Here is a 25,379-nt window from a genome sequence, read left to right on the forward strand (position 1 = left end):
AAGAGAAATTGTCAATCCTGGGTAATTTAGTACCATTGTTCTCGGTATGGCTTGTGTCAAACTGACGGTTTGTTTGTTTATGAATGATTATAATTAAAATCACACTTGTAAAAATCAAATAACAATTAGTCTTGACAATAGAGTGGTCAATAAAACTGAGAATTGTTGTTACCACGTTCATTATAATTGATACACATTTCCTTGACTACAAGTTGTGAAAAATAATTCACAACTTCTACCTCATGCTGTTCTCCTACCACTTTGTTGGCTATTGAATGTTTTTAAGCCTTAGAATACCACCCCTGCATCCCAGTAGAAATATTTCATGACCCCAACTATGTCCCCAGTTCAAGCCAAGCACAATAAGGGATGTTCATGTAATGTTTCTAGATACACAACAATACAGATGATGAAGTTATGAATGCCCAAAGCCCGTCTTTCCTTTTTTTAGTTAAAAAAGTTTGGAAACAGTAAAAAGTGGCTCCATTCCCTTGTGAAGGGTTATCATTCTGGCACATTCTTCTCTGGGAAAATCTCTCCTGCGCTTCTATGTCAAAATCCCATTAAGTGATTTTATGACCATCACGGCAGAAATATGTGGTTGCTATAAATGTGAAATAGAAGTCAGGGGGCTAAGTTGTTTATGTTCACGTTTGCCCTCTGCTTTCTAATTCTGCAAAGGCAATTTACCTCTCAGTGTCCTCAAGATTGATGGGTTTTGTTTTTAGCATGTGGTTCTAGTAAAGATCTCTTCCTTAGTGACCTCACATCTAGTCATTCACTGTTAAACTGCTGCTTTCATTTATAAACCTGCCTTTGCTCTGCCCAGGGGCCCTTCAGGAGAACAGTGGTGAGCTCTGTTGACTGAAGCTCATCTCAGTGAGTTGCAGTTTTACAGCACTTTGTGCCGAGCTTTTCAGAGCACTAGGTGCACACCACCTGGCCCGGAGAAGGGGTGTCTATCAAGCAGTTGCCTTGTCCCCAGCTATCCAAGGTGTGGCCAAAGCTGGCTGCAGGGTCATGTCCCACTTGTCGAACACCACACCAGGGCACAGAAAGCTGTTGTTTCTGTCCCTGATTGAAAATAAGTCTGGTGGGAAGCTGTCCTGGATGGAGCCCACCAGAATGTGAATTTGTTGTCCCTGCTGTCACTCAGCTCATGACAGGTGTCCCTCTACGTAAATCTGAAATGTCATCACACCCAGGGAGGGGTCCTGAAATCGTTAGAGCTTTTGGAACCTCTCAGCACAGAGAAGTGTGTCCTCTTAGGTCCCTGTGCGGTGATGCCTTCCTGCTGCGAGATGGGACAGCTCCGGGGTGGAGGGGGTGGAGTGTCCATGAATCATGAATCACGAAGCATGCAGGGGTCCCATGAGAAGCAGATCAGTGCTAACTGGACTCTGGCCTGACCTCAGTGGCTGACTATGCTTTGCCTCACAGATTAAATATTTTTATTTGCCATTTTTGACACATGGTAGTTAACATGTACACTAATGTCACCTTAAACTATGACTACACGTGGCTTCCCCTGAAGTGAAGAAATGTCCTGATTTGAGCAGGACAAAGCCTTCCGTCCATTGAATAAAGATATGGTTCAGGTTTATTGTTCGTTGTCCATGAGAATCTCTGCCCGGTTGACTAGTCTGTTTTTGTCTTGAAAGTCATGGATTTCCATTGATTTCCATTTCTGCAAAGACCTCGTTGCTGGAGCGTTTCGTGGTCTCGGGCGCCCTCATAGTGTTGGTCTCCCACAGGAGCTGCTCACGTGTTGCGAGGAGGGGAAGGGTGAGATCAAGGACGGCCTGGAGGTGATGCTCAGTGTGCCCAAGCGGGCCAACGACGCGATGCACCTCAGCATGCTGGAAGGTATGCCCCTCGCCCCCACCCAGAGTCTCGGCCTTGTGCCTCTTTAGTTAGGAGGTGCCAGGTGAGCTGTAGGTGCCGCCTTTCAAGAATTGGTCTCACGGGGAGTTCCCATCGTGCCTCAGTGGAAACAGATCTGACTGTATCCATGAGAATGCGGGTTTGAACCCTGGCCTCACTTGGGTTTAAGGTTCCGACGTTGCTGTGAGCTCTGGTGTAGGTCTCAGACACAGCTTGGATCCCACGTGGCTGTGGCTGTGGCGTAGGCCAGCAGCTGCAGCTCCGACTCGACCCCTAGACTAGAAACTTCTTCATGTCACACATGCAGCCCTAAAAAGCCAAAAAAAAAAAAAAAAGATGACAACGAAGAATTGGTCTCATGGCTCTGCTTAAGGATCAAGGACACGCTTCAACCTCAGTTCAAGCCTGTCCTCATCCCCTGACCGGAGACCAGCCTTTCCACACCCTGGATCCCCTCGAGTCACTTGTACCCACGTTAGCCAGACTCAGGAAGGGTAGGTAGATCCACCCCGAGATGGTGAAACCCCTGTAAGGCCGTGTCTCCATCTCTGCATCCATTGCCTCACTTGCCAGAGCCTTGAGCAGAGCAGGTACCACACCCCTGCCTGGGTAGCTGGACATGGTGTGTCCCAGGATAAAGAAAGACTGAGAAAAATGCTAAAAAGTTATCATCATAAGTAGAATTTCCATGAACACTTCTGTTTAACAAAGCTAGTTCTGTGTTACAGCTTAGCTCTTAGTATCAGGCTGCACAGAGTTATTTTAAGAAGTAGCCCCGCCCCACATGCTTTTGCCAGCCTGGGTCATCAGCATGGGTCACATTGAACACACATTATGTAGGGCAGAGGTGCTGCTGCTTGTTACAGAGGCCCCAGCATCAGAAGCCAAGCCCTAGCACCATCTCCTCTGATGTAAAATCCTGAGCCAGGGGGCACCCCTCATGACATCACTGAAGACTCGGTCTCCATTTAGCTGGTGTCTTTCTGCTCCTTGGCTGTCCCCTGGCCGGCCAGGTGCAGGATGCTGCAGTGCCCTGTTAGCATTCCGTCTCGCAGGGATGGGACAGCTAAAGGGCAGAAACAGAAGTTGTGCTCCTGCAGAGGCAAGCAGAGGTATGGCTGCTCCTGACCACAGAGAGTGCTGGAAATGTACCGCTGGCCACAGAGGGGCTTCTGGTCATGGAGAAGTGGGTACCCAGCTGGGAGCCCTGCCTTGGTGTCAGCCCCTCATGGCAGCAGTGAGAGGCATCCAGAGAGACTGACTCGCTTGAAGGGATGCATGTTAAACTTGAAACATCAGTTTGTTTGCTAATTAAGCACAGCGCACTAAGTATACATTATTAATCTGCTTCTCTCCCAAATCTCAACTTCTAATTTGCTTAGACACTCTCTCAAGTAGCTTTATAGTTACAGAATCACAGTTTAAACTCTTCACAGGTTAATTTGGAAACTTTGAGCCTGAGTTGAAAAATGAAACCATATTTATTATTAGGTTAATATTGCTGCTGCGATGGATTTCATGCTTGGTTTAGAAACTCTGCACCTTTTAAAAATAGAAATAAATTTGAATAAATGAAAAATAAAAATGAGGAAAAAAAAAAAGGAGAGAAATTTTCCCAAGAAAGGGTAGCCAGGGATGTCTTCCAAAAGGAAAGCCAGACAGGGCCTCAAAGAAAGGCAGAGACTTCAGCAGAAAGTCCAGGAAGGATGTTCTAGGCTGAGGAAAGAGAGGGCCAAGGTGCAGGTGCAGGCCGGAAGTAGGTCACAGCCAGCTGAGAGATGGCGGAGGGGGGGCTATTCAGGACAGAGCAGGCCGTACGCCAGAATGCCAGGATGGAGGAGGCTGTCTGCTGGAAGGCCGGGATGGAAGAGGCTGTGTGCTAGAATGCTGGGAGTGAAGCTGAGGGGGAGGTGGGGGTTAAATTAACGCAGATATCAAATTATGGGGACACAGAACTTAACAAAATAAAGTTGCGCTTGTTTTTTTGAACACAGGAAAATATATGCCAAGTTGTATTTTAGGGAGAATTATCTTTTGTCAGGTGGGTCAGTGCTTAGATTTAATGGATGGTTGTTTTAGACGTGTTTAAGTAGCCATAATTCTGCCTTATGCATCCTGCATCCTTTTTTTTATTCTTTCAAACTGACTCTGCCTCCTTTCTTTTTTTTTTTTTTCGTTTTGTAGGGTTTGATGAAAACATTGAGTCTCAGGGAGAACTCATCCTGCAGGAATCCTTCCAAGTGTGGGACCCAAAAACCTTAATTCGAAAGGGTCGGGAACGGCACCTCTTCCTTTTTGAAATGTCCTTAGTGTTTAGTAAAGAAGTGAAAGATTCCAGTGGGAGAAGCAAGTACCTTTATAAAAGCAAATTGTTTGTAAGTATAGGCCTTAAGAATTGTAAATTTAAAGGTGGCACTCTTGCAACATTTTTGTGGGTAGAGAAAAATGACTGTCTGTTGCTTTCAATTTAACCTCTCAAACTATTACTAAAACATGAGTCTGAAATTGTCACATTTTGATCTTTGGTTAAATTCTCAGGGACTTGCATCCACTAGAGGGCACTAGCAAGTTTGAGCATCACTAGACTCAGGAAACTTGTCTTTTTTTTTTTCTAAATTACGTAAAATCCTAACTGCAGGATGAGAAAACACTTTGTAAGTGAATGTAAATCATTTATCTCTTGTGTGCCTTAACTAGCTTTATAAATAAATTGATCTTATTAGACTATGATTAAAGAGGTTCTCATATCATTATAATTAATTTTCCATTTACTAACATTGGAACTTATTTAAGCAGCCTTACCCAGAGCTCACTGTGGGCTCTTAATGATGAGGAATGAAAAATAAATACATAAATGCATAAATTTACAGTTCTTTACTGCAGCAAGATACGATTTTTAGAGAAAATGTATGTAAGCAAAAATAATTTTAAAGATCCACAGCCCTGCCTACCTTGAGACAGCCTTCCCTAAGTGCTTGGTAGGCACAGTGATGCTTGAATTCTTTTTTAACTTGTCAGTGTCCTTCCTGGCAAGAAAAACATCCCTGGTACCTTTTTTTCGCTGGTGACAGTTGCAACCGTAAACCATATGAACCATATGAGTCGATTCTCAGAAAAGCCTGAGATGGGTTTTCTGACCTCCACCTTCTTTTTGTGCGATTGCACAGGGTCCGGCGTGGGGGAGGATTGGGCAAAACTAAGGAAAAATCACAATCAGAGAATAGACTAGAATTTGGTTCTCTCTTCACAAGGTACGGCAGACCACTTAAAAATATTGACAGAGATTTAGAATTTGGACAACTTAGGCATTATACATTTTTATGACATCCATTTATTAATCAAATCCCCAAAGTAATAATCATAGATTACTACCAAGCGTAGAAGCCATCTTAATAGTAATCTGGAATTTGCAAGTTCAAACTAATGATTTTCATACCATGTCCCTGGCTTGTATCCCGTTTGAGATTGTCTTTTGGATCTTGGCCCACCTTACATCATTTTAGATCATATTGTAACTGGGAAAAAAAATGCAGCCTTGCTGGCTAGTAATTTCACTAGCTGGCTTTAATCAGTCCTTAGAGACCAAGCTAGTCTGTTTTAAAAGCTGATACATCTTCATTTAATTTATCTTTTAAAAGTTAAGGTTCCCTCAGAGGCCACGACTATGAATCACTTCCTTTGCTGGAGGGGAGAGAATGCACTGGGGTGAACTTGGTTGTGGGGGAGGGACCCAGGGCGTTGACTTCCATCTACACTCTCCCGTGTTCTGCATATGCAAAGGCGTATACTACAGGGAGAAAGTTCGTCTCGTAGCCCTTTAAATCATTGGTGAAATACTGCAAGTTAATGCTATTGATAAACACCTGGGAAAACAGCAGAGCTTTAAAATATCATTTATCTCTGCGAAACCACTTTGTTAATGAAATTGCATGGTGGCAGCTCTTTTGCAACTAGAACAGACTCATTTTATTGTTTATAAGGTTGAAAAGTCAACTCTGGATTTCCTAGATAATAGAGTTTTCAGATATTTTGGTTTTTTTCTTTGTTGACCTGCGTTAGGATTTCCAGGAGAGGTGCTCAGAGGACGCGAAAGTGATGAAGGCAATTATGTGTAGCCTTGGAACAAAATTTCCTTGTCCTAGCTAAAGTGAGGTCTAAGGGTTATGTATCAGTGTAAACAAACTGTGTTGTTGGAACCTAGCATGATCACAAGCCACCAAAAATGATTTTCTTGGTCTTTGTTCTATGTCTTGCCAGAATTTTACTGTCATCTAATTGTATAATTGTCTTTCCATCCAGACCTCAGAGTTGGGTGTCACAGAACATGTTGAAGGAGATCCTTGCAAATTTGCACTGTGGGTGGGGAGGACGCCAACTTCAGATAATAAAATTGTCCTTAAGGTACGTCCATTTGAAGCTTGGGGATTTGCTTTGTGACAAGTTTACTGTATCTCTGTGGGCTTTTTCCTGTTGTTGGAACATATCAGTTTTCACGCCTTTTAATTTGTTCCCTTTGTGATCTGTTGAGATTGAGTACACAAAAAGAACTGTAGAAAAAATTCAGTTTGGTGTTCCAGTGGTGAAGAAACTTCAGCTAAACTTTTGCTTGCCCACTAAAAGGTCACACTGAGGAAGGTCCTTCTGAATTTCTCCGTTCTTCTAGTCTTATAAAGAATTGGGTGATGCCATAAAAGATGTAGGAATCGGATGGAGGGCGGTATGGACCAGGACCTCCCATTCTACACTTGACCTCTGGCTTCCCGAGGAAAATGGGCACCTGATGAATTGTGAGGGCCTTTGACAGTTGCAAGGTTGAAAGTGCCAGGAGTCTTCTTGGTCCTAGGCTCGTTGGTTTCTGGTTTGGAGACAGAGACAAAAATGGGTTATGATCAGATACAGGGGGTTTGGTGATGTTATCATTTAAAGCATTCAAAAGCCCTAAGGGTCTTTTGAGTATACAGTCTTTGAGGGAGGAATTTATCTGTGAATATTTGATTTGGACTTGGTTTTGATTGTACTAACCTCTCTAGGAATGATGAGGGCTCTAAGGGCGTCTTATAGACGTCCCTCCTTCTGTGTTTGAGAGAATGCAGATGGGACTGTCTTTTTGAGCTGTCTGGAAAGGGTATGAGTGACTTGAGGATGTTTGGGGGCAGATGTTGCTGAAGATTTGTAGAATGTTGGGAGACAAGCCAAAAGCTTAACGGGCCTCTGGTGTGTGGACTTGCATGTCAGCGATTTTGTCTCTTACATTCCTCTGAATCTCTCTGAGGTGTTTCCAGCAACTGTGAGTTGCTCAGTGCTCAGTCACTCTTACGGAGCCTGTACTTTAGTGACCACTGACTCTGGAAGCCATCGTGTCCCTAAAGTCTTTATTCACATGGAAATGATGGATTGTTTTGCAATGAACATATGATTGCCAACTCAGTGTATTCTTATGAGTATTGTCATGAAGCCCTATAAAATATAAATCGCCCTGATAGCTGAATATTAGATAGCTGAACTTTTCTAAGGCATACAATTTTAATGCATACTCAAGACGTTAAAACTTGAGTATTTATCCAGATTAGCTACAGTGACAAATGCCAGAGGGTGCATCTGAGAAAAAGCGCCAGATATTTTAGCCAGAGATGGACTGCTTTCATTTAGGACATAATAAAATACTCATGATGGAACTAAAGAATAAGAATTATCGCGGGCTTTACTAGATGAAAGTTTTCTGGGGAATTTGGGTTATTTTTCTGACTTTCAGTGAGAGACTAAATGATGTACTTATTGATTTCAGAGATTGCTTCGTGGCGGTGGTGGCGGCGGTGGGTGAAGATGGGTATTTTAGCCACGGTGGCAGTGGTTATGGTACAGATGACGGTGTAGACTGTAGCAGGTGTAGAGGTGTGGCAGCAGTGTGGGTGGCGGTGGTGGAGGTGACAGTGATGGTGCTGCTGACAGTGATGGTGATGGCCTCGTGTTTGTAGAACAAAACTGTGACCCCATTTTACTTTTATAAAGGAGAATTCTATCTCTAATTCCTTTTGTAAACAGGCTGAGACTACTGAGAACTTGAAACAAATCATGCCCTTCCCTTAGCCAAGTGTGACCTTTTACTTATCATTTTAGCTGGGTTGCCTTCCTCTTGCTGTTTCTGAAAAAGTGGTGCCTTTTTCCCCTGTTTAATTTCTTTAAGGTTAGGAGAATTGCTCTGCGTACATGTAGTGATTAGTTGACTCCATATAAATTATGAGAATTTTCGTTATTCTTGAACGATCGTACAGATGTCCTGTGTTGTCTCCAGATTCTGCCAGATGTTCCTCCTCAGACCCTTTGCTGTGTCTCGCCTCCCAAACGTTTGCATCAGGATTGAAATGCCAACAGTTGCGTGTTGTTCACAGTCTTCCATCCTGAGACACTTACTTCATGCACACACTCCCTGGCTCCCGGTTCCCGTGCCTCCTAACCCCAGAAGAAATCGGTTCTGCTGCTTTCTTGGCATCAGATCTGGGCAGAGGCGCGAGAGGCTCCTTTTATCCTTCATTTGTTTCCCTGTTAACACCCCTCGGGAACTTTGAAGACAGTCTCCGGTTAAAACACTTTATTTTGAAACTTCTTGATTTTAATTTCCTTTCCCAGCATGGGCTTTGACTTTGTATTTTCAAAAACAAGGTCCAGCATGAGAAAGTGCCGGGTTCCCCTCCCTTGTGATCTCATCTGTAATCCACTGACGATTGTTTTAATCATTGACAGGGAATTACGATTATATCATGGGAGGGTGATGTTTTCCATAAGGAAATTAAAAACTGTTACTCAGGCCCAGGGCATGCAAAAAGGGGAGGAAAAAAACGCACCTTCTTTGAGGCACAGTGCAAGAAAAAAATCTGGAAAAATCGATGCCATATGTGTTCATTCAACAAACGCTTGTTGAGTATCTACTCTGCGTTGTTTTCAGAGACTTTCTCCAGCGTTGGGTGGAGTTGAGGGATCAAGCATATGTAATTGGCAGAGGGCTGCCCTCTCTATCCCAGAAGCAGAGTTTAGGGCACAGGTTCAGGCGTCCATCCCCAGGAATTTCAGCTTCTTCACCTGCTCGCTGTGTGACGTTGGCCACGTTTCTGATGTGTCTGTGCAGAGGGTCCTCATTTGTAACAGGAGGATTAGGGAGGCCCCAACTCTGCACAGTGTGGGTGTGGAGGCGGCAGGCGGACGGGGCGGGGTGGGGGGGGAGACAGACACAGGCAGCGAAACAGTGCAGCTGCAGCCGTTGACCCGTGAGTCCTGGGGGGCGAGGTGTCAAGATGTGCATGCTTCTGCTGATGCTCCACGGGCCACTGACCGCTCGTCTGTGCCTAAAGGGTCTCAAGACACTTGGGTTGGGGTTGGCTGTGTTATATATTTATCCAGGGCTGCTTAAAAGGCCTTGGGACTGGGGAGCGACTGATTACGAGAATATTCAGAGATCTGGAATACCATAAACGCCATAGAATAAAAGCAGTTTTGATGAAAAAATATTCAAAATGAGGGCCATTTATTTGGTGGTGAATTAATAAACAGGATGTGGTTGCTTTTCAGCTGAAAAGTTCTTGTTTAAATGGGCATCTCCAGGAATGTGGAGACCTGAGTGAGTGTGGTTAGTGCAGGTTCTAGAACGGGCCCTTCTGGATCCTGATCAATTCTAACACCTTGTCAAGGCCTCCAGTATAGAAAACAAGCAGGACTGGATCAAGCACATCCGGGAAGTGATCCAGGAAAGGACTGTGCACCTGAAAGGCGCCCTGAAGGAGCCCATCCACATCCCCAAGACCGCCCCGGCCACGAGGCAGAAAGGACGGAGGTCAGTGCCGCGGCATCTTCGTGGAAGTTTGTTGTTATTAAGGGAATGAACAAGCCCATGTTACCTTATTCTTCAAAGTCATTTTTCTCAAATGTTCAAGGGATACACTTTTTTAAAAGATAGAGTTCCTCTAGAACATCATCCTTAGTCATGAGATTGCTTCATCAAGACAGCAGCCTCCTTCAGCCTAAAGCAAATGAGGGTCTGTCTGCGAACCCCTAATCATTCTCCTCTTCCACCCCAGGTGTTAAACTGTGCACATGCAGAGGTCATGCATGTGACCTTGGACAAGTTAATGTAGCCTCTCAATGTTTTTGCTTCTCATTTCTAAAGGGGCGGTGATTTTATCACTGTGTTTTATTGTTGGGAAAAATGAATGGTGGGATAGACGTTAGATGCTCTGCCCAGTACTGAGCACAAAGCCGGTTCTCCGTGAAGAGTGACTGTCAGTAATACAGCGGTGGCAGCCTCAGTCATGCAGACCGATTTGCACGTCTGTAAACAAACCCGTTATCTCTCCAGTAGCCGATAGTTTGTCTTTATGGTCTTGAAAGACAAGCCCAGTGGTGTCAGGAGTTTCTTTGTGTCTGCAGGGATGGAGAGGATCTGGATAGCCAAGGAGACGGCAGCAGCCAGCCTGATACCATTTCCATCGCCTCCCGGACATCTCAGAACACGCTGGACAGCGACAAGGTAAACCAGAGTGTCAGCGCGGCTGGTCTCCGATCTGACGCGAAGTAGCCTCTTTGTAGCAATAAATGACACTTGGTCATCAGCATTGCACACGGTTGCCATGGTTAAGAGAGGTGCCAGGACATGGTACCAGGAGCAAAGATTTGGAGTGTCAGGGTGAGAAGACCTTAGCCCTAAGGATTCAGAAAAAATTCAGTTGCCCTTCCCCATGTGTTTACGTGGTTTTCTATCAGGGAGTTCTAAGGCAGTTTTTTATTTTTTCTTAAGCAGAAGCCCCTATTCTTATAAATTGAATCTTACGCAGAGCCCCTGTGTGTCCCTAAGAGTGGGGCCCCTCTGATTGGAGCAGCGGCTGCAGCATCTGCACATTGACCCTGAGGCACCTTCTCAGCGCACAGGTGCCCCTGGACTGGGCTGCGCCATGCTGGCCACCCACCAGGATGATCAGACTTACCTTCTGCAGTAGTGGCCTGGAGGGTCCTGTGATTCCCTCTTGATAGAATTAGCAACCTACGAATAAGCTGACAGGAGAAGTTGGAACCTTGGGCTTACGTGATGCACAGATGCCCGAGTCCCCTGTAACAGCCAATGGGGGACATCGACATCCACGAGGCCTCTCCCTCTATTGAGGGGAGGCCTGTTCTGTTTCTAGAATGCTAGACCAAGTTCCTAAAATAAACTATTTGACAACAAATATGGGTTTCCTTGAACTTGCCATAGTTCAGAATTCCAGGGTTTCTCACTGTACTTCCCCACATGAGGCCTTAGTCCCGAGTGGAGAGTCTGCCTTTGCACGGCATTTCCACAGCCCGCTCGGCTCGATGTCCTGACCGCCCTGCCATTTGGAAGCAACTGCTGACAGAACAGGGTGTGGCACTGGGAGCTGTTTCAGGTGGCAAGTCTTGGAGTCCCAGCCTTTTCTCACTTGGTTTAGCAGAAGAATTGGTGGTATTGAATGTTTCCGGGACAGAGATAAGTAGGTTTAAAAATACTGTTTTCCCACAATGATTTCATTTTCAGAACCTTTCTAATTTGAGCAGTTAGCTCTTTCTCAGCCTGCTTTCTGAGTTCAATGAGTCATAAGTCCTAGAACACAGAATGCTGAGAGCAGCAGGATGGGGAATAAAAACAGTGTCTCATTCGATTTTGATCAGCGCTCAGTGTATTAGCATTCAGCAAATATTTCTCATCAGTAGTAATAATGAGGAATAAGATAAATGACGTGTTCAGGCATTTGCTACCTAATAGGCTCTCTCCCTGCGGCCCCACCCACAGTCATTCGGCTGAGAAAACAAAGTTTGAATTGGAAACATTTCATTAGAGTAATCCTGATGATTTTCTTTTAAAAAAATAATAATCAAAGTGATGGAGTTATACCTAAATCATTAGACAAGACTTCCACCTGAAGGAGAAGTCAGAGGTGATCGTGGATCACGCTAAGGGGACAGGCGGTTTCACAGACTCTTGGGGCTGCACGTCACTGCCCCAGCTGGAGGGGTTTACCCGAGAACTGAGTTTAAAAGTTTATTTTGAAAATAAGTTATTTGAATAAAATGGCTAGAGAAACATAAATGTAAGTCATTCAGCCTTTTGGAAGGGGTGTTAAGACTTTTCTGGAAGGTGGTCCAAGAAGACAGGGCAACTTTGTTTCTCAGGTGGCTTATGTACTAATAGGTGGTGATGAGAGTCCAGAAATGCCCCCTGCCTCTGGTGAGGGACCCCCGGCTCTCAGCCCACTACTCTGAGCCCCTGGCCCATGGAGCACTCAGGTGCTCGTGCCCGGGACAGCCTGTCCCCTGACAGCCTGTCCCCAGCCTGTTCCCTGGGGGTCACCGCAGGTTTGCCCCAGAGGTCAGGCTCCATCCTGGAGCTGGGAGAGGTTAACTAGTTCTTCTTGGGATCTGTTACAGCATAATAGGCTTATGTGACTTTGGAACTGAGCCTGCATAACTCCTGTGGAAAAATAAGGCATTATCCCAGGACCTGTTGCTAATAAAACACGAATTCTTATACCCAGTGAGAGAAGATGAATAGATCACAAACAAAAATATAGGTCTGCAGAAATTAATCATTCTGCCTTTGGCGTCTACTGCGGTATTAGAATTTTTAAAGAACAGCCTCTTAAGTATTTTATCTGTGGAGGTATAATTCCTCAGTTCCTATTTACCTCACCTAATATATTCTCCCTGAACATAAGCCTATAGCTCAGAGACCCTCCAGGGCCACTTCCTCCAATGCAGCCTCGGCTCTCACTGTGCTTACCGGGCAGGGGGTGGGGGCGGTGGGGTGACACTGTGACTACTCTCAGGTTGCCATTCTCATGATGCTAAACCATCTTGAGTAGTGACACTCTGCAACTGTCTTAAATGGACATGGCATGTATTTTAATACCCCTCATTGAGACCTTGGGTCCTTAATAGGCTCAGAACTACACAAAAGGGATGAAATGTCTTCCTAAGACTATACAACTGCCATGGGTTCTTGGGCTCTGCATTTGGCAGAATAAACAGCAAGTGAGACTTGATATAGATGAGCCAGCTTTTGGAGTTTTGAGGGATACACCCATGAGGCCTCATACAAAAGAAGGTCCACATTTGTAACCGCACGTATGTCTGCACGAGTGTGTTCTCTGCTTTTAGAAGGTTTTCTTGTAGCCATCTCCCTTTCCGTACTTTTTTTTTTTTTTTTTTTTTTTTTTCCTGTTTTGCCTTTTCTAGGGCCACACCCGCAGCATATGGAGGTTCCCAGGCTAGGGGTCTAACAGGAGCTACAGCCGCCGGCCTAAGCCAGAGCCACAGCAACGCAGGTTCTGAGCCACATCTGCAACCTATACCACAGCTCACAGCAACACTGGATCCTTAACCCGCTGAGCAAGGCTAGGGATTGAACCCACAACGTCATGGTTCCTAGTCGGATTTGTTTCCGCTGAGCCACGATGGGAACTCTTCCTTTTCCGTACTTCTGATAGAACAAACATTTCAGGGTCAGTAGGTGATTTGGGAAAGTACACTGAGGAACATGCCTCCTTTTCTGAGTCAGTTTGTAAAATGCATTGTTTTTCTGGACTAGGCTTAACCAAGAAACCTCTCCCCCCCATCTGTAATGGCAGTAACTTTTCGTATATCTCGAGGTTCTTTCCATGCTACGTATTTCAAGCTTAAACAGCCTCTGATGACACGGGCAGATAAGATAGATCTGGCAAGGGAAATTACTTAACCATATTCTGCCTGTTTGACTTAATTTATGATGTCTGTTCTGAGTTAGTTGTTATCATGGAGTTTGGTTCCATTTCAGGAGCTGGGTGGGGGGATGTTTTTGGCTTGGCCTCTTGGAGAATTCTTTAGGAAAAGTTATCTGCCCAGGGCTGTGGTAACTCTCAGATGAGGCTCAGAAGGTTCTGGAGGAGCCTGTTAAGGAGGGGCTTCTGGAGACGCCCTCTTTCCAGGGGGCACTGTTAGCAGACCCAGAGAAGGCTGGTCCCAGATACAGGCCACAGGCCCACACCACCTTCCCAGAAAACATTAGCTTTAAAATATGCCACCTCTTTGTTCCAAATGGGACTTTAGCACCAATTCTTCCCCATATTAATGGTCCTTGTGCTGATACAGTGATCTTATGAAAGTGTAATTTGGGTTCCAAAGAAATCAAATGCTTGCCAGATCCTTATCTCATTTGTCCTGAGCTCGTCTCCCTGAGGTAGGGAGGAGAAACCTTCAGTACACGGAGGAGACGAGGGAGCTTACACGACCCTGCAGGGCCACCCAGCAGCAGGGAGCTGCAGCCAGAACCAGAATGTGGATTTAATTACCCAGTGGGGTCTAGACCCTGTTATTTCACACTAGAGCTGAATAGGAGCTAAATATTTTTAGCATACTAAAGAAGCATTTTTAATATTTTTTCCTTCTGTCTGCATTACTTGTCTGTTAAAAAACATATAAGGAAAATAGGAAACATGAGAATCAAGCACAGGCGTCTGTAGAACAGCATCTGGAGGTCAGTATGAAAATACCACCAAGCCAAGTCGGGACAGTCTGTGAAAAAGTGGCCCCAGCCAGCAGGGGACCAGGTGTAAGCCTTCTTTAGGTCTGAAGTTGCCCGGTTCTTATTTGTAATGAACGAGAAGTTTAGTTGAGACTTGTTACTTGGCATGAACTGCCCAAAGCTTATGATATGAATATATGAATCCACACATTTTAAAAAATAAATGGTTTCAGTTACTTTTCATGAAGCACATATAGTGCTGTGTTGGGGTATGAAATTTTATGTAATTTAAAGTCAGTCACCCTCGGTGAAGTGACAGGCTACCCCATAGGAACTTAAATGGATATCTGTAAATTGCAATGGTGAGGTAGTATACAAAATAATTAATGCCAGTGCATTTGAAAATAATGGCTGGATCCACATTCTGGGAAAGGAAACCCATGTTCAGCCTACCTAAGAACGCCTCATACCTGCATTCAGCCCCATTCCTTGCACACCAGGCACTGGGCGCCAGCGGCTTGAGCTCCCTCTCTCCCCTCTGCCTGAAGGTGCCGGAGGCAAGAGGAAGCCCAACTCAGAGGACCTGCTGGGCTCCTGGCCTTGCAGAGCTCTGCGTCTCCTGGGGCCTCGGGATTTGCCTGCATGGGTGTGAAATAGAGTTATTTCATTTAGAAGCCTTTCTAAGGACAGCACCTAGTTTTGATCCCCTCAAACAGAATATTCCAGACATCAGAGTCCCAACTCTGCTCAGAGTGCGACCTTGTACAGTAAGCAGAGCATGTAATGTCCACTAGCAGGGGTGAGAACGAGGAGGCGCCCCAGCCAGGCCTCTCAGCAGCCTTGGGCAAGTGACTGGGCTCTCTGTGAATGGGGACCGCACTCCTCCCGCCTAGGGCTGTGAGCAGAACAAGGCACGTGTGGAAACAGTGCCTCATGGGTACGGAGCGCTGGATAGACACTAGCTCTCACTGTGTCTTCATTTTGATAACTGCTTTATTCTCCCTCCCTGGTGGGCCTGACATTGGTCGCTAGCTTTTGGGGTTCGCTGTCCACATGGGCCTCTCACTGAGCCGCCCCAGGTGCAATGGGTTTAGAAGCTAATCATGTTTGTTAGGAGCTAGAAGCTGTGCTAAATAAGGGCAGATTTGCTCAGTTAGTGCCTGGACTTCTGCATCTTGGTGGCCCAACAGCGAAGTACCGACCCCATACTGAGTGGGGGACTCCTGTTGGAAAGATTTTGCCAGCCACTTGTCTGTCTTCCTCCACGTGCGCCACGCTGTGGCCTCGTGTGTGTAGGACGCTCCATGCTCTTCACAGGGTCGGATCCCTACGAGGGCACCACCCGCTTGGCAGCCTGATGAGGGTGGCACCTGGCGTTGATCCCCTCTCTCTTTCTAAATGACTGTGGCTTTCTGTAGTTTTTAACAAGCTTCTTAAGTTCTCTCATAAAACCACAGAATGAATGCAGTCCTCGCTAACTTTCGTCATAAAAACAAAATCCCCCTTGCTAAAGTAGAGAGCCTCAGTTCTAAGAAGAGGCAAATTATTCAAAAATACGAAGTTTAGGTAGAAATGTAACAAAAGTGTTTCTAAAGATAGTGGTGCCTGGAGAAGTGTTTTTAGTGTAAAGTTGACAGTACTGGTCAAAGTCACAACTGATGGTGACAGCACGGTTTTGATTCAGACCTGAGGCAGGTGTATATTCTGGTTGTTCTTCCTCTCAGGTGAGGGGCCCAGTCAGCTGCTTACCTGGCCATCATACCTTACTTCTTGAGAAAACAAAAAAAGGGGTGTTTTTTTCTTTCTTTCTTTCTTTCTTTTTTTTTTTTTTTTTCTTCCTTCTAGTACCTAACGTGGGGCATATGGAAGTTCTGTAGCCTCTGGCCTATACCACAACCACAGCAACACAGGATCCGAGCCACATCTGTGACCTACACCACAGCTCACGGCAATGCCATATCCTTAACCCACTGAGTGAGGCCAAGGATCGAACCTGTGTTCTCATGGCTGCTAGCTGGGTTGTTACCACTGAGCCACATGGGAACTCCAAAAGGGGCATTTCAAATAAACTTTTCTGGATAATAGGCTGTCTTGCCCACTCAGCAAATGCAGCACACAGGCTCCTTTGGGTTAAACTGTCCTCAGAGTCATCTTGCTTTCCAGGACCTGTGACTGAAAGAAGTGCAGGTGGGGTCAAGCCGTCTGCCCCCCAGCCCTCCTTCCTTTTTCTGCATCTCAGCCACAAAGCTTTGCCTTCATGCACCACAGCTCAGCCCGCAGCCCCGCTCAGCATGGTCTGGCACCTCTGCTGAAATGTTCAGAGTGAGCACAGGTGTGACGTTGGCCAAGGTCACTTCCAAGAAGGCTGGAGGCCTGACACAGGAGCTGTCCTCACTCTGGTTGGCCTGACTTTTTTAAAGTTTGCCTTTTTAGTTAGCTCTTCTAAATTTAGCTTCCTGATAATCTAACTTCTGTTGCACCTCATGTGTGTCACAGTCAAGGAAGTCTTCCAAGAGTTGTTTTCATGTCACAAAGCAGTGTGTGTCACATTAGCAAAGAGTAAAGGCTTAACCTCCCTGAATACTGTCCTCAGTTTCTCTTTTCTGGGTAAAATGTGGTAAGCTGCTGCTTTTGAAAGAGTTTTTCCTCACATTTCTTACAGATTTTTTTTTTCCTGTTTTCTTTTTCTTAGAAGAGTGGTAAGAAACATAAAATTTTTGCCATCTTCACCATTTTTCAGTTCTGACAGATTTCTATTTGCACCCCCACAGGGGAGAGCCTTCCCAGGGGTCCTCTTGGGAACCCAGTAGTAGATTTTGTGACGGCTCCTCCTGTGAACTTGGCCTTGGGGTTGGAGTGAGCAAGAGAGAGGCCTGGCGGTCGCATCGTTAGGGTCGCTGCTGATCAGCTCAAGCCTCTGGCCTCCTCGCAGTTGCCCAGGGAGAAGCCTGGGTGGTGAGCATCGCCTTGGGGAATTGTTCTGGCTGCCAGGGGCTGCTTTCTCCTGTAACCGCGACCACCAGCAGAGCTGTACTTTCTAATCCCCTCTGACCAAGGAACCACTCTCCGTCCCTTCTGTGTGAAACCTCCCCAAACCGCATGACCCTTTTGTGAGGCTTCTGAGTGGTGGCACCACATTGGGCTGTGGGTTGGAACTGTTCACAGGTTGATACACTCTGTTCTTTCGGGGAAGGTGGCTTTTATTAGACCACAGGCCCCCACCTGCACTGGATCATGGGCTCTCAAAGCCCAGCCATTTGCAGGGAGGACCTTGTCATCCGCCCGCAGTCGTAAAGCACTGCCTTGCTCTGCCTGAGAGCTCATCGGGGGGGTGGGGGCAGTGATCCGAACCAGGTGTTTGCCGTTGTCTCAAGAACCAGACGTTCTTGTAATGTAGAAGGGCCTCATTATAGCGCAGGGGTGGGGTAGGGGTGCTGGAGCCACAGGGTGAGAAACCCCCAGCCCTGGCTCTGCTTCAGATATTGTCACCCACTGGGTTCGGACAAAAAGCAAAACGATGAAACATGGTTTCTCCAGAAAACATTAAAAGTAATTAAAGTCTGTTGTGTGTGGCAGTTGTTAGAGTTTGCCTGCCTATGACCAGAGATGAGTATTGCATTCTTTGGGGTGAGACATAGCAATTGAGTCATTTTCAGTCACTGAGAGAATTCAGGCAAAAGGACCCTGGTTTGATTCTGCTAATTGTGCACTTGGGTCACGGAGTTCCCCCGGCAGCCCTTTCAGAAGGACCAGGGTGGTCTTGGAGGAGGCGTTTGGTTATAGTATCTGTGGTCCGTGCTTCAGTTAAGTCCATTTCATGCTTTTTAGTCACCACATTTAAATTTTTTTAAGGTGAAAAGCAGAAAAATTGGGAAAACTCTCTTCTGATAAGAATGTCACAAGTTAATGTGAGTCATAGAAATTGAGATTTTTCATAAACTTTAATCCTAAACTAAATGTGTGTTGTAAAGAGCCCACAATAGAAAGTCCATAAAATATATAGACTTGGAAATGATCATTTGAAAACTTTCACAAAATATGGTTGGAAAGGAAAAGTGAATTTTTAAACTAGATAAATGGAATGGTAACTCTTTCAGTGTAGTAATGAAATTGTGTCACTGTGGGTAGAAATGTCACTGACAATAAATAAGACCTGTTAATGATGTATATTATCTGAACTTTCTCTCATTAGGAGTTTAATTCTTTATAAAAGGCTGTAATGACTTGCATTGCATCTTCAAAATAGTTATGTCTTTTATACCAAAAAATGTTTTTGTTGTTGTTGTTATTAATTAACAAGCCTGGTTTTAAAGACAAGCTTTGGACTAAGTTTAAAATATTCAAATGTGCACATTGAGACAGAAATCCATGGGCTGTCTCTTTTCTGGACTAGAAAATGTTCATTTAGTTCTCCCCTTCAGAGATTTGTGCAGGGGATTCTTATGGAAAGGCCAGTTGATTCTTTGGGGTAAAGCCAAGAAGATAAGTTTTTTTATTTGTTTGTTTAATGATAATTCTCGCACTGTTTGAAATCAGATTCTTCTGATACTAGATTTTGTTATTAAGTTCTCTAAAGCCTTTGAAAAAAAGCATGTTGACTGAGTATGTGATTCTTTGTCAGCACAGCCTTGATTTTTATTTCTCAGACTCTGTCAGGAGCACAGATGTTTCCAATAGTTTTGATTACTCTGTAAGGGGCTGAAAACTCAGAGCCAGAAAGAAAGTCTGGCTTCGATCCTCCGGGCAGCCCCCTTCTCCCTTCCCACCCTTCCCCCATCCGCAGACTATCACGTGGCTTTGAGCAAGTCTGAAAAATGCCTAAAACTGGAGAAGGCGAGCAGCACGGGCTGGCGATGAGGCAGTGTGTCTTACATAGAACTTCCCACTGCGGGGGTGGTGACACCCTGGGATCATGCTCACAGTCAGGCCCGGTGGACGAGTGGCCGCCTGGGAGAGCTCTGGCCAAGGGCGGGGTTCGTAGGAAGTGGGGGCCTGAGGGGCCTGTCCCCGGGTCACATTTCTCCTTTTCGCTACAGGGATTAACCACTTCCATAACTGGGGTTTTACGGGGAAAATTCTTCTCGAGGCTGGGCCTCTGCCGTTAACATTTTCACATCAGCATCTTCGATTGTTCATGGACAAATGTGAGACTCAGCATGGCTTTTCCACAGAGAAATTTATAAAATCTAGAAGGGGATTAATCATTTGTGAAAAATGTCCTTTGTGGCCTCGTAAAGACAATTCTTTTTGATGGGGGAGTTTTGCATTGTTTTGCTTTCTGTGGTTGTCTAGTGCACATGTCTATCTTACTCTGAGAGCTAAGCTCTCTCTGGAAAGACAGGCTGTTAGAACAGGAGGGCAGAGAAGAGCATGAGGGGGCCAGAGGGCCGGCCAGCAGCCTCGAGCACAGGCAGGCGGCCAAGGACACTGCGGGGCCAGGAGCTGCAGCAGGTGGCACAGCTCCCAGTCCTCCTCCAGGGGGTAGGCCTGGTGGCCTCCCTGGAAGAGGGTGCTTCTCAGCAGGAGGCCTGCCATCCCTTCCTTCCACCCACCACAGCCGGTCATCCATCTTCTGTTCTCGTGGGGCCTCTGCCAAAGCCCAGATGGTGACAGAAAACCAGGCACATCCCATGCTGAACACAATGCTTGTTCCCAGGTCACAGGAGAAGCCCATGTTTTGGTTTGGTTTTCCAACAGGGCCTTCATTTTTAGAGCAAACCTTTTTTACCTTTTTCACTCCAGCCAGTATTTTCCCACTAGCTGGTACGAAGTGCTGCGTGAGGTGGCCTCAAGGAAAGCCTGCCCTTCACCAGTTCCCCCTACAGGCCACGTGCTGGCCCTTGTTGGCACAGGGGGCTCAGTGGTGATTGAGACAACCCAGCCAGTCCCTCACACTTCGGGCAGGGACAGTCACAGAAGGATGGCACACACCTGCCGAGGGCAGACACGTATACACACACAAGACCCAGTTCACGTCAGAATTGAGACACAGTTTGTTTAAGGACAGAGTGCTAGATGGTAGACGGAGGAGCAGCTTCTCAGGGGAGTGGCAGGACCTGGACTAGAGAAACTGGGGAGGCAGGCCTCTGAGCAAAAGGGGTGACGTGAACACAGGGTGTGTGGGCCACTGCAGCAGGAGGTCACGGCCACCTCGAGCTGTGGAGCATGTGCGGCGTAGCTGCGCGTGCCTGGAAGGTGGGCTGGAACCCTAGAGCGGGGAAGTCTGAGGCCCGCATAAGGAATTTGTGCCTGAGGTTCTTGAGTAGGAGGATGGCGAATTTGAGCAGGAGGACCAGTGTTTTAAAAAGGTGACTCTGGCGGTGGTGTCCAGGTGGTCTGGAAGGAGAGCCTGGATCAGGGAGGCCGTCCAGGAGCCCCCGGCAGCCGTCCATCAAGTGAAGTGATTGGCCTGGGCCTGCAGAGGAAGCGAGGAATCAGAATCCATCTGAGAGAATTTGGGGGGTGAAAACCAGTGCACCTGACTGTGACCCTATTAGCCGAAAGGCAGCACTGTGAGAGAAACAGACTGGGGGGATAATGAGTCACGTCCTGGACCCCGCTTTGAAAGGACAGGGAGGCAGCCGGCCAGGATGCCCACTTGGAAGCACCCAGCTCAGCGGGTGAGGTTACGGAGCCCATGCAGGGGTGGTGGCCCTCAGACAGGAGGCTGGAGCCTGGGGGGACAGTCCAGAGATGGGGAGCTGGTCACAGATTCTTCCATGGGAGGGATGGTAACGAGCACGTACAGGAGCCGTCCTGAGGAGTGTGGCCTAGGGGAAGACGGGCCAGACACAGCTGACAGAGAGCAGCCGGTCAGAGATGGCCATGCACTTGTTTTGCAAGCTGAGATCATGGAGTTTATGTTCTTTATGGAGCTCGTGGATATTCTTCAAAGGGCCTAAGACTTGGAACATAGAAAATGGGAGTGAGCTTAGAGGAGGAAAGAAGGGAAAGGCCTCTCAAGCCAGGTGGCACATGGGCCATGAGCCTGTATCCATGCAGCCAGTGTGTGGAGCCGCACGCTGGGGCCTGGGAGGAGCTGGGGTCACTGGCAGAGGGTCAGAATGTCACACCAAGGGGTCTCCTGGGGGCTGGGACGAGAGGGGAGCATGCTCCTCTCGTGTTTTGGGATCTGGCCATCGCCTTTCCTCTCCCTTTTCTGCGGCTGTTCCTGCCGAGCCCAGCAGTGCCCAGCAGTGCCCAGCAGCCCTCGCTCAGCGCCCACACTGCCCACGCCAGGCAGACTGACTCTACCCCATTTTATTGCCATTTCACTACAGCCCCCCAAAGGCCTTTAAGCAGAGGCCTTTCCCCCAAGTTTTAAAGTGAGCATGAGCTTTGAACAAACACAAATGTAAACTGCACAGGGCCACTGATTCATGCTTTTTTGATAAATACACATATGTACTGTAAGTGTATTTTCTCTTCCTCATGATTTCCTTAATAATGTTTTCTTTTTTCTGGTGTGCTCTATTGTAAGAATACAGTACCTAATACATATGACACACAAAATATGCGTTGATCACCTGTTCATGTTATGGACCAGGCCTCTGGTGGACTGTAGGCTACGAGTAGTTAAGTCTGGGGGGAGTCAAGAGTTACATGCAGATTTTTGACTGTGCAGGGAATCAGCACCCCTGACCCCCACATTGTCCAAGGATCACCTGTATATGGCACTTTTTGAGAAGGGAGATACCTCTCAGGCATGAAAATATTTGAAAAACCATCAAGTTCTGAGAGTGTCACATGCAGAAAATCGTAATTATATGCTACAGTGTGAAAGGGTAAATAACTATTTGTGTGATTCCAAAAGGACATTAAATTGAGGGGCAGTGAAATGTGAGAGCCTTTGCCCAACTGGTACCCGGTGCTCTGACCCAGCTGCGGGGTGGAAGGAGGTTCCCGGCCCAGTCGCCAGCCTCACCTGCCGAGGGCCGATGGCTTGGGCTTGCTGACCTGTCCCCTCTCCCTTTCCAGCTCTCCGGCGGCTGTGAGCTGACAGTGGTGATCCACGACTTCACAGCCTGCAACAGCACCGAGCTGACCATCCGCCGCGGCCAGACCGTGGAAGTCTTGGAGAGGCCCCACGACAAGCCTGACTGGTGTCTGGTGCGCACCACTGACCGGTCCCCCGCCGCAGAAGGCCTGGTGCCCTGTGGCTCTCTGTGCATCGCCCACTCTAGGAGCAGCATGGAAATGGAGGGCATCTTCAACCACAAAGGTAGGAGTTGGCGGAGCGTGGATGGCAGTGCCGGTTCTCCTGGAATGACACTGGTGTTTCCGTCCCCCACCTTTGCTGAGTTGTAATAGGTGCAATCCTTCCTTGTCACTTGGGCCCCAGTCCTTTATCGCTGTGTCTCTGGGCCCTTTTGACCCACCAGGAGCTGAGGTGGAGTGAAGATTTCACCTATCATTCAGAAATAATGAAGCATCACCTGGTTTCCCAGGACAGTGTAGTAACATAGCAGGTTAGAGAAGGAGAAGGGGGCGTTTCTTTTAGGGCCAGAGACATTCATAAATGGAGAAGACAGAGAAGGTACCCTTGTCCTCCAGGTGATGTGGACAACAGGTATGTGTGTGTGGAGAGACCATATTCAGCTCTCCCCAACCAGGATTTCATATTGTGGGTTCTTTATTTGGTCAGTGTTAAACACTGGATGGTCTAGCACACAGGCCCTGAGAGTTTAGCCACAGCATCTACAAACTGTGTAAAGCGTCTGAGTCTTCCTAGACTCCTAAGAGAAGGAATACAGATGGGACCAACACCCCCCGCCCAACGAGAAGCTGGCGGAGGCCTCAGTGTCAGGGGTCTGCGCCTGTGACAAGAGAGGTGGCTTTCGAAAGAAGTGCTTTTCAACTGAAATAACAGGGCATTTGAACAAGACAACATTAGGCGTTGTTTGGGGACCCTTTAGAGAAAGGCCAGTGTAGCAATTTTGCTTTTCCGCATGTGTCTCAATGGCTCTGTCATGGGCTCTTGGCAAGAGTCTCGAGAGTTCGTTTATCCTGAATGTGCAGCATGATAGCTGCTGGACTAACGTTACTATGGAGCATTGCTGTACACACTAGTTTGAAAAAAGGATGTATGACTATTTTATAGTCATTATATACTGAAATGATCATATATCTTATAGTGTGGTTAAACAAAGTGAATGAGTAAAATTAATTTCACCTGTTGCTTTTTATTACTTAAATTGTGGCTACTTGAAAATGTTTAATTCCATATGTAGCTGGTACTGTGTCCATTGGACATTGCTGGTTTAATCTTCCATCTTAATGATGAGCTCATTCGAGGCTTTAGGACCTTCACAGAAACATTGGTCTTTAGCTTCTAGAAAAATGCACACTGGATAGAGTTCACATGCTTTGAACCAACTACATCACAGTCCTCATTTCTCAGCCGCCTACAAATGGCTGATTCTTCTAGGTTTGTGGGCCTGTAGTTTGTTTACCCATCCTGAGAGAACATCAGTGTACTGCCATTTTCTAGTTCTTTCTTAATAATTCTGGAACATTCCAATTGCTCCCTCCGTTTGTCATACTTGCCCTCCTCACATTCATCCTGCCAAGTCCTGGAGCCCATCCTCTGCCTGCTGAGGGATAGTCACTGCCTGAGCTAAAGGAGGCTGCACAGGATACAGCTGGTGATCAGCTCAGCTTGGTGATTACAGGCCCAGCCATGTTCCAGATCCCTCGGGGCCTAAGTATGACTTTAGCGTCACCTCGATGAGGAGCTGGAGGAATTAGGCTGTGAGTCCTCCAAGGACCCACAGAGAAAGAGAATTTTCAGGTTTGGGCCCACAGCCGAGCCACATTTGCCATGATGTGGCACTTGAGTTCAGGGAGAGGGCTGTGCCAGGCTCCCCACTAACCTGTCACCAGAGCACTTCCAAAGTTGCATAATATATCTAAGTCCTTGAGTCTGAGTAGAAAAGAAAGTATTACTTTTTTTTTTCCCACCAAGTTCATCTATTATCTACAGAGGAGTCCTGGTGTACTTAGGCCACAAATAACGTTTGTTCTGAAAGATGCCTTTTCATATATGCCTTTCCCGTGGTGTGTTCTTTGCTACCTGGTGTTCACAATTGCAGGCTAGCCAACAGGAAAGAACCGTGAGTTAATGTATCACACTTGACTTTGTCCTAAAAACTTCCTATGGAGGTTGGGTTTGTGCTTTTTTTTTTTTTTTTTTTTTTTTGGTTCAGTACCGTTCTGTTCTGAGTCTTCTTCTCTCTGATATTCTAGCACCTGAGACATTACTCCTGCCCTACCCAAACCCTTTGCTTTGCTGAGAAGGTGTTTCTTCGTTGCCTGAAACCTGCTGTGAACTGATAGTCGGTAGATGAAGGATTGCAACCTTATCCGTTTTTCCTCCTTTTCCAAATTTTTCTTTTTCCCAGGAGAATTGAGATTATCTGCAGAGTTAGGACTTGGGCAGTGGATGGGGAAGGGAGGATGCACGTTTGGGCTCTTTAACAAGCCTCTGTCTATGTCCACGCTCTGGAAATTAGGTGATCAGGGTCTCCATCTGAGAAGACTTGTCATTAGATAGTTGGGGCTACAAGGAACAAGGACCCGGAACAAGCCACGGCGACTGCAGGACAAAAGGCCGCAGCTGCCTAGGGGAGCAAGGGATCCCCTTGGGCTCCCACTCAGCCCCATGGCCTCCTTCCCGCCCTGGAGTGAGGAGCAGTGCCTGCATTGTGATTGTTCATGTCCTGGTGTGTGCTGGGCTGTCGGTGCTTGTCACTTGTACCTCTCATGCATCTGCCACCCGGCATCTCATTCTGAGCGCTCTTCGTTCTGAGAGCCATGCTGGGCTGCAGGATCCTGCAAGGAGGAGTGAGGTACAGTCTGCCTCCCCAAACTGGACGTCCATGGCTCTCTGGGCCTCCTGAAAAGTCACAAAGCAGCTGTCTTGCTGTTCACACGCTTCAAAACACAGGGACATCACGGAGCTGTCTGGTCATTCAGTCTCGATCTCTAAGGCTGGTTT

The 25,379-nt window shown here is 46.7% G+C and overlaps 1 protein-coding gene across 3 annotated transcripts in view; it reads left to right on the forward strand.

The window, feature by feature from the left end:
* Positions 1–25,379, forward strand: part of TRIO (trio Rho guanine nucleotide exchange factor) — a 230,724-nt gene that overhangs the window by 127,290 nt on the left and 78,055 nt on the right. For all 3 annotated transcript variants that reach the window (XM_021077143.1, XM_021077142.1, XM_021077141.1), the window contains exons 28-33: positions 1,755–1,866; positions 4,069–4,259; positions 6,184–6,285; positions 9,567–9,709; positions 10,303–10,402; positions 22,361–22,604. In XM_021077143.1, the coding sequence (XP_020932802.1) occupies positions 1,755–1,866; positions 4,069–4,259; positions 6,184–6,285; positions 9,567–9,709; positions 10,303–10,402; positions 22,361–22,604 (892 nt within the window). The remainder of the gene's footprint in view (positions 1–1,754; positions 1,867–4,068; positions 4,260–6,183; positions 6,286–9,566; positions 9,710–10,302; positions 10,403–22,360; positions 22,605–25,379) is intronic.

Source organism: Sus scrofa, chromosome 16 (genome assembly GCF_000003025.6).
Source record: "Sus scrofa isolate TJ Tabasco breed Duroc chromosome 16, Sscrofa11.1, whole genome shotgun sequence".
Classification (NCBI taxonomy): Eukaryota; Metazoa; Chordata; class Mammalia; order Artiodactyla; family Suidae; genus Sus; species Sus scrofa.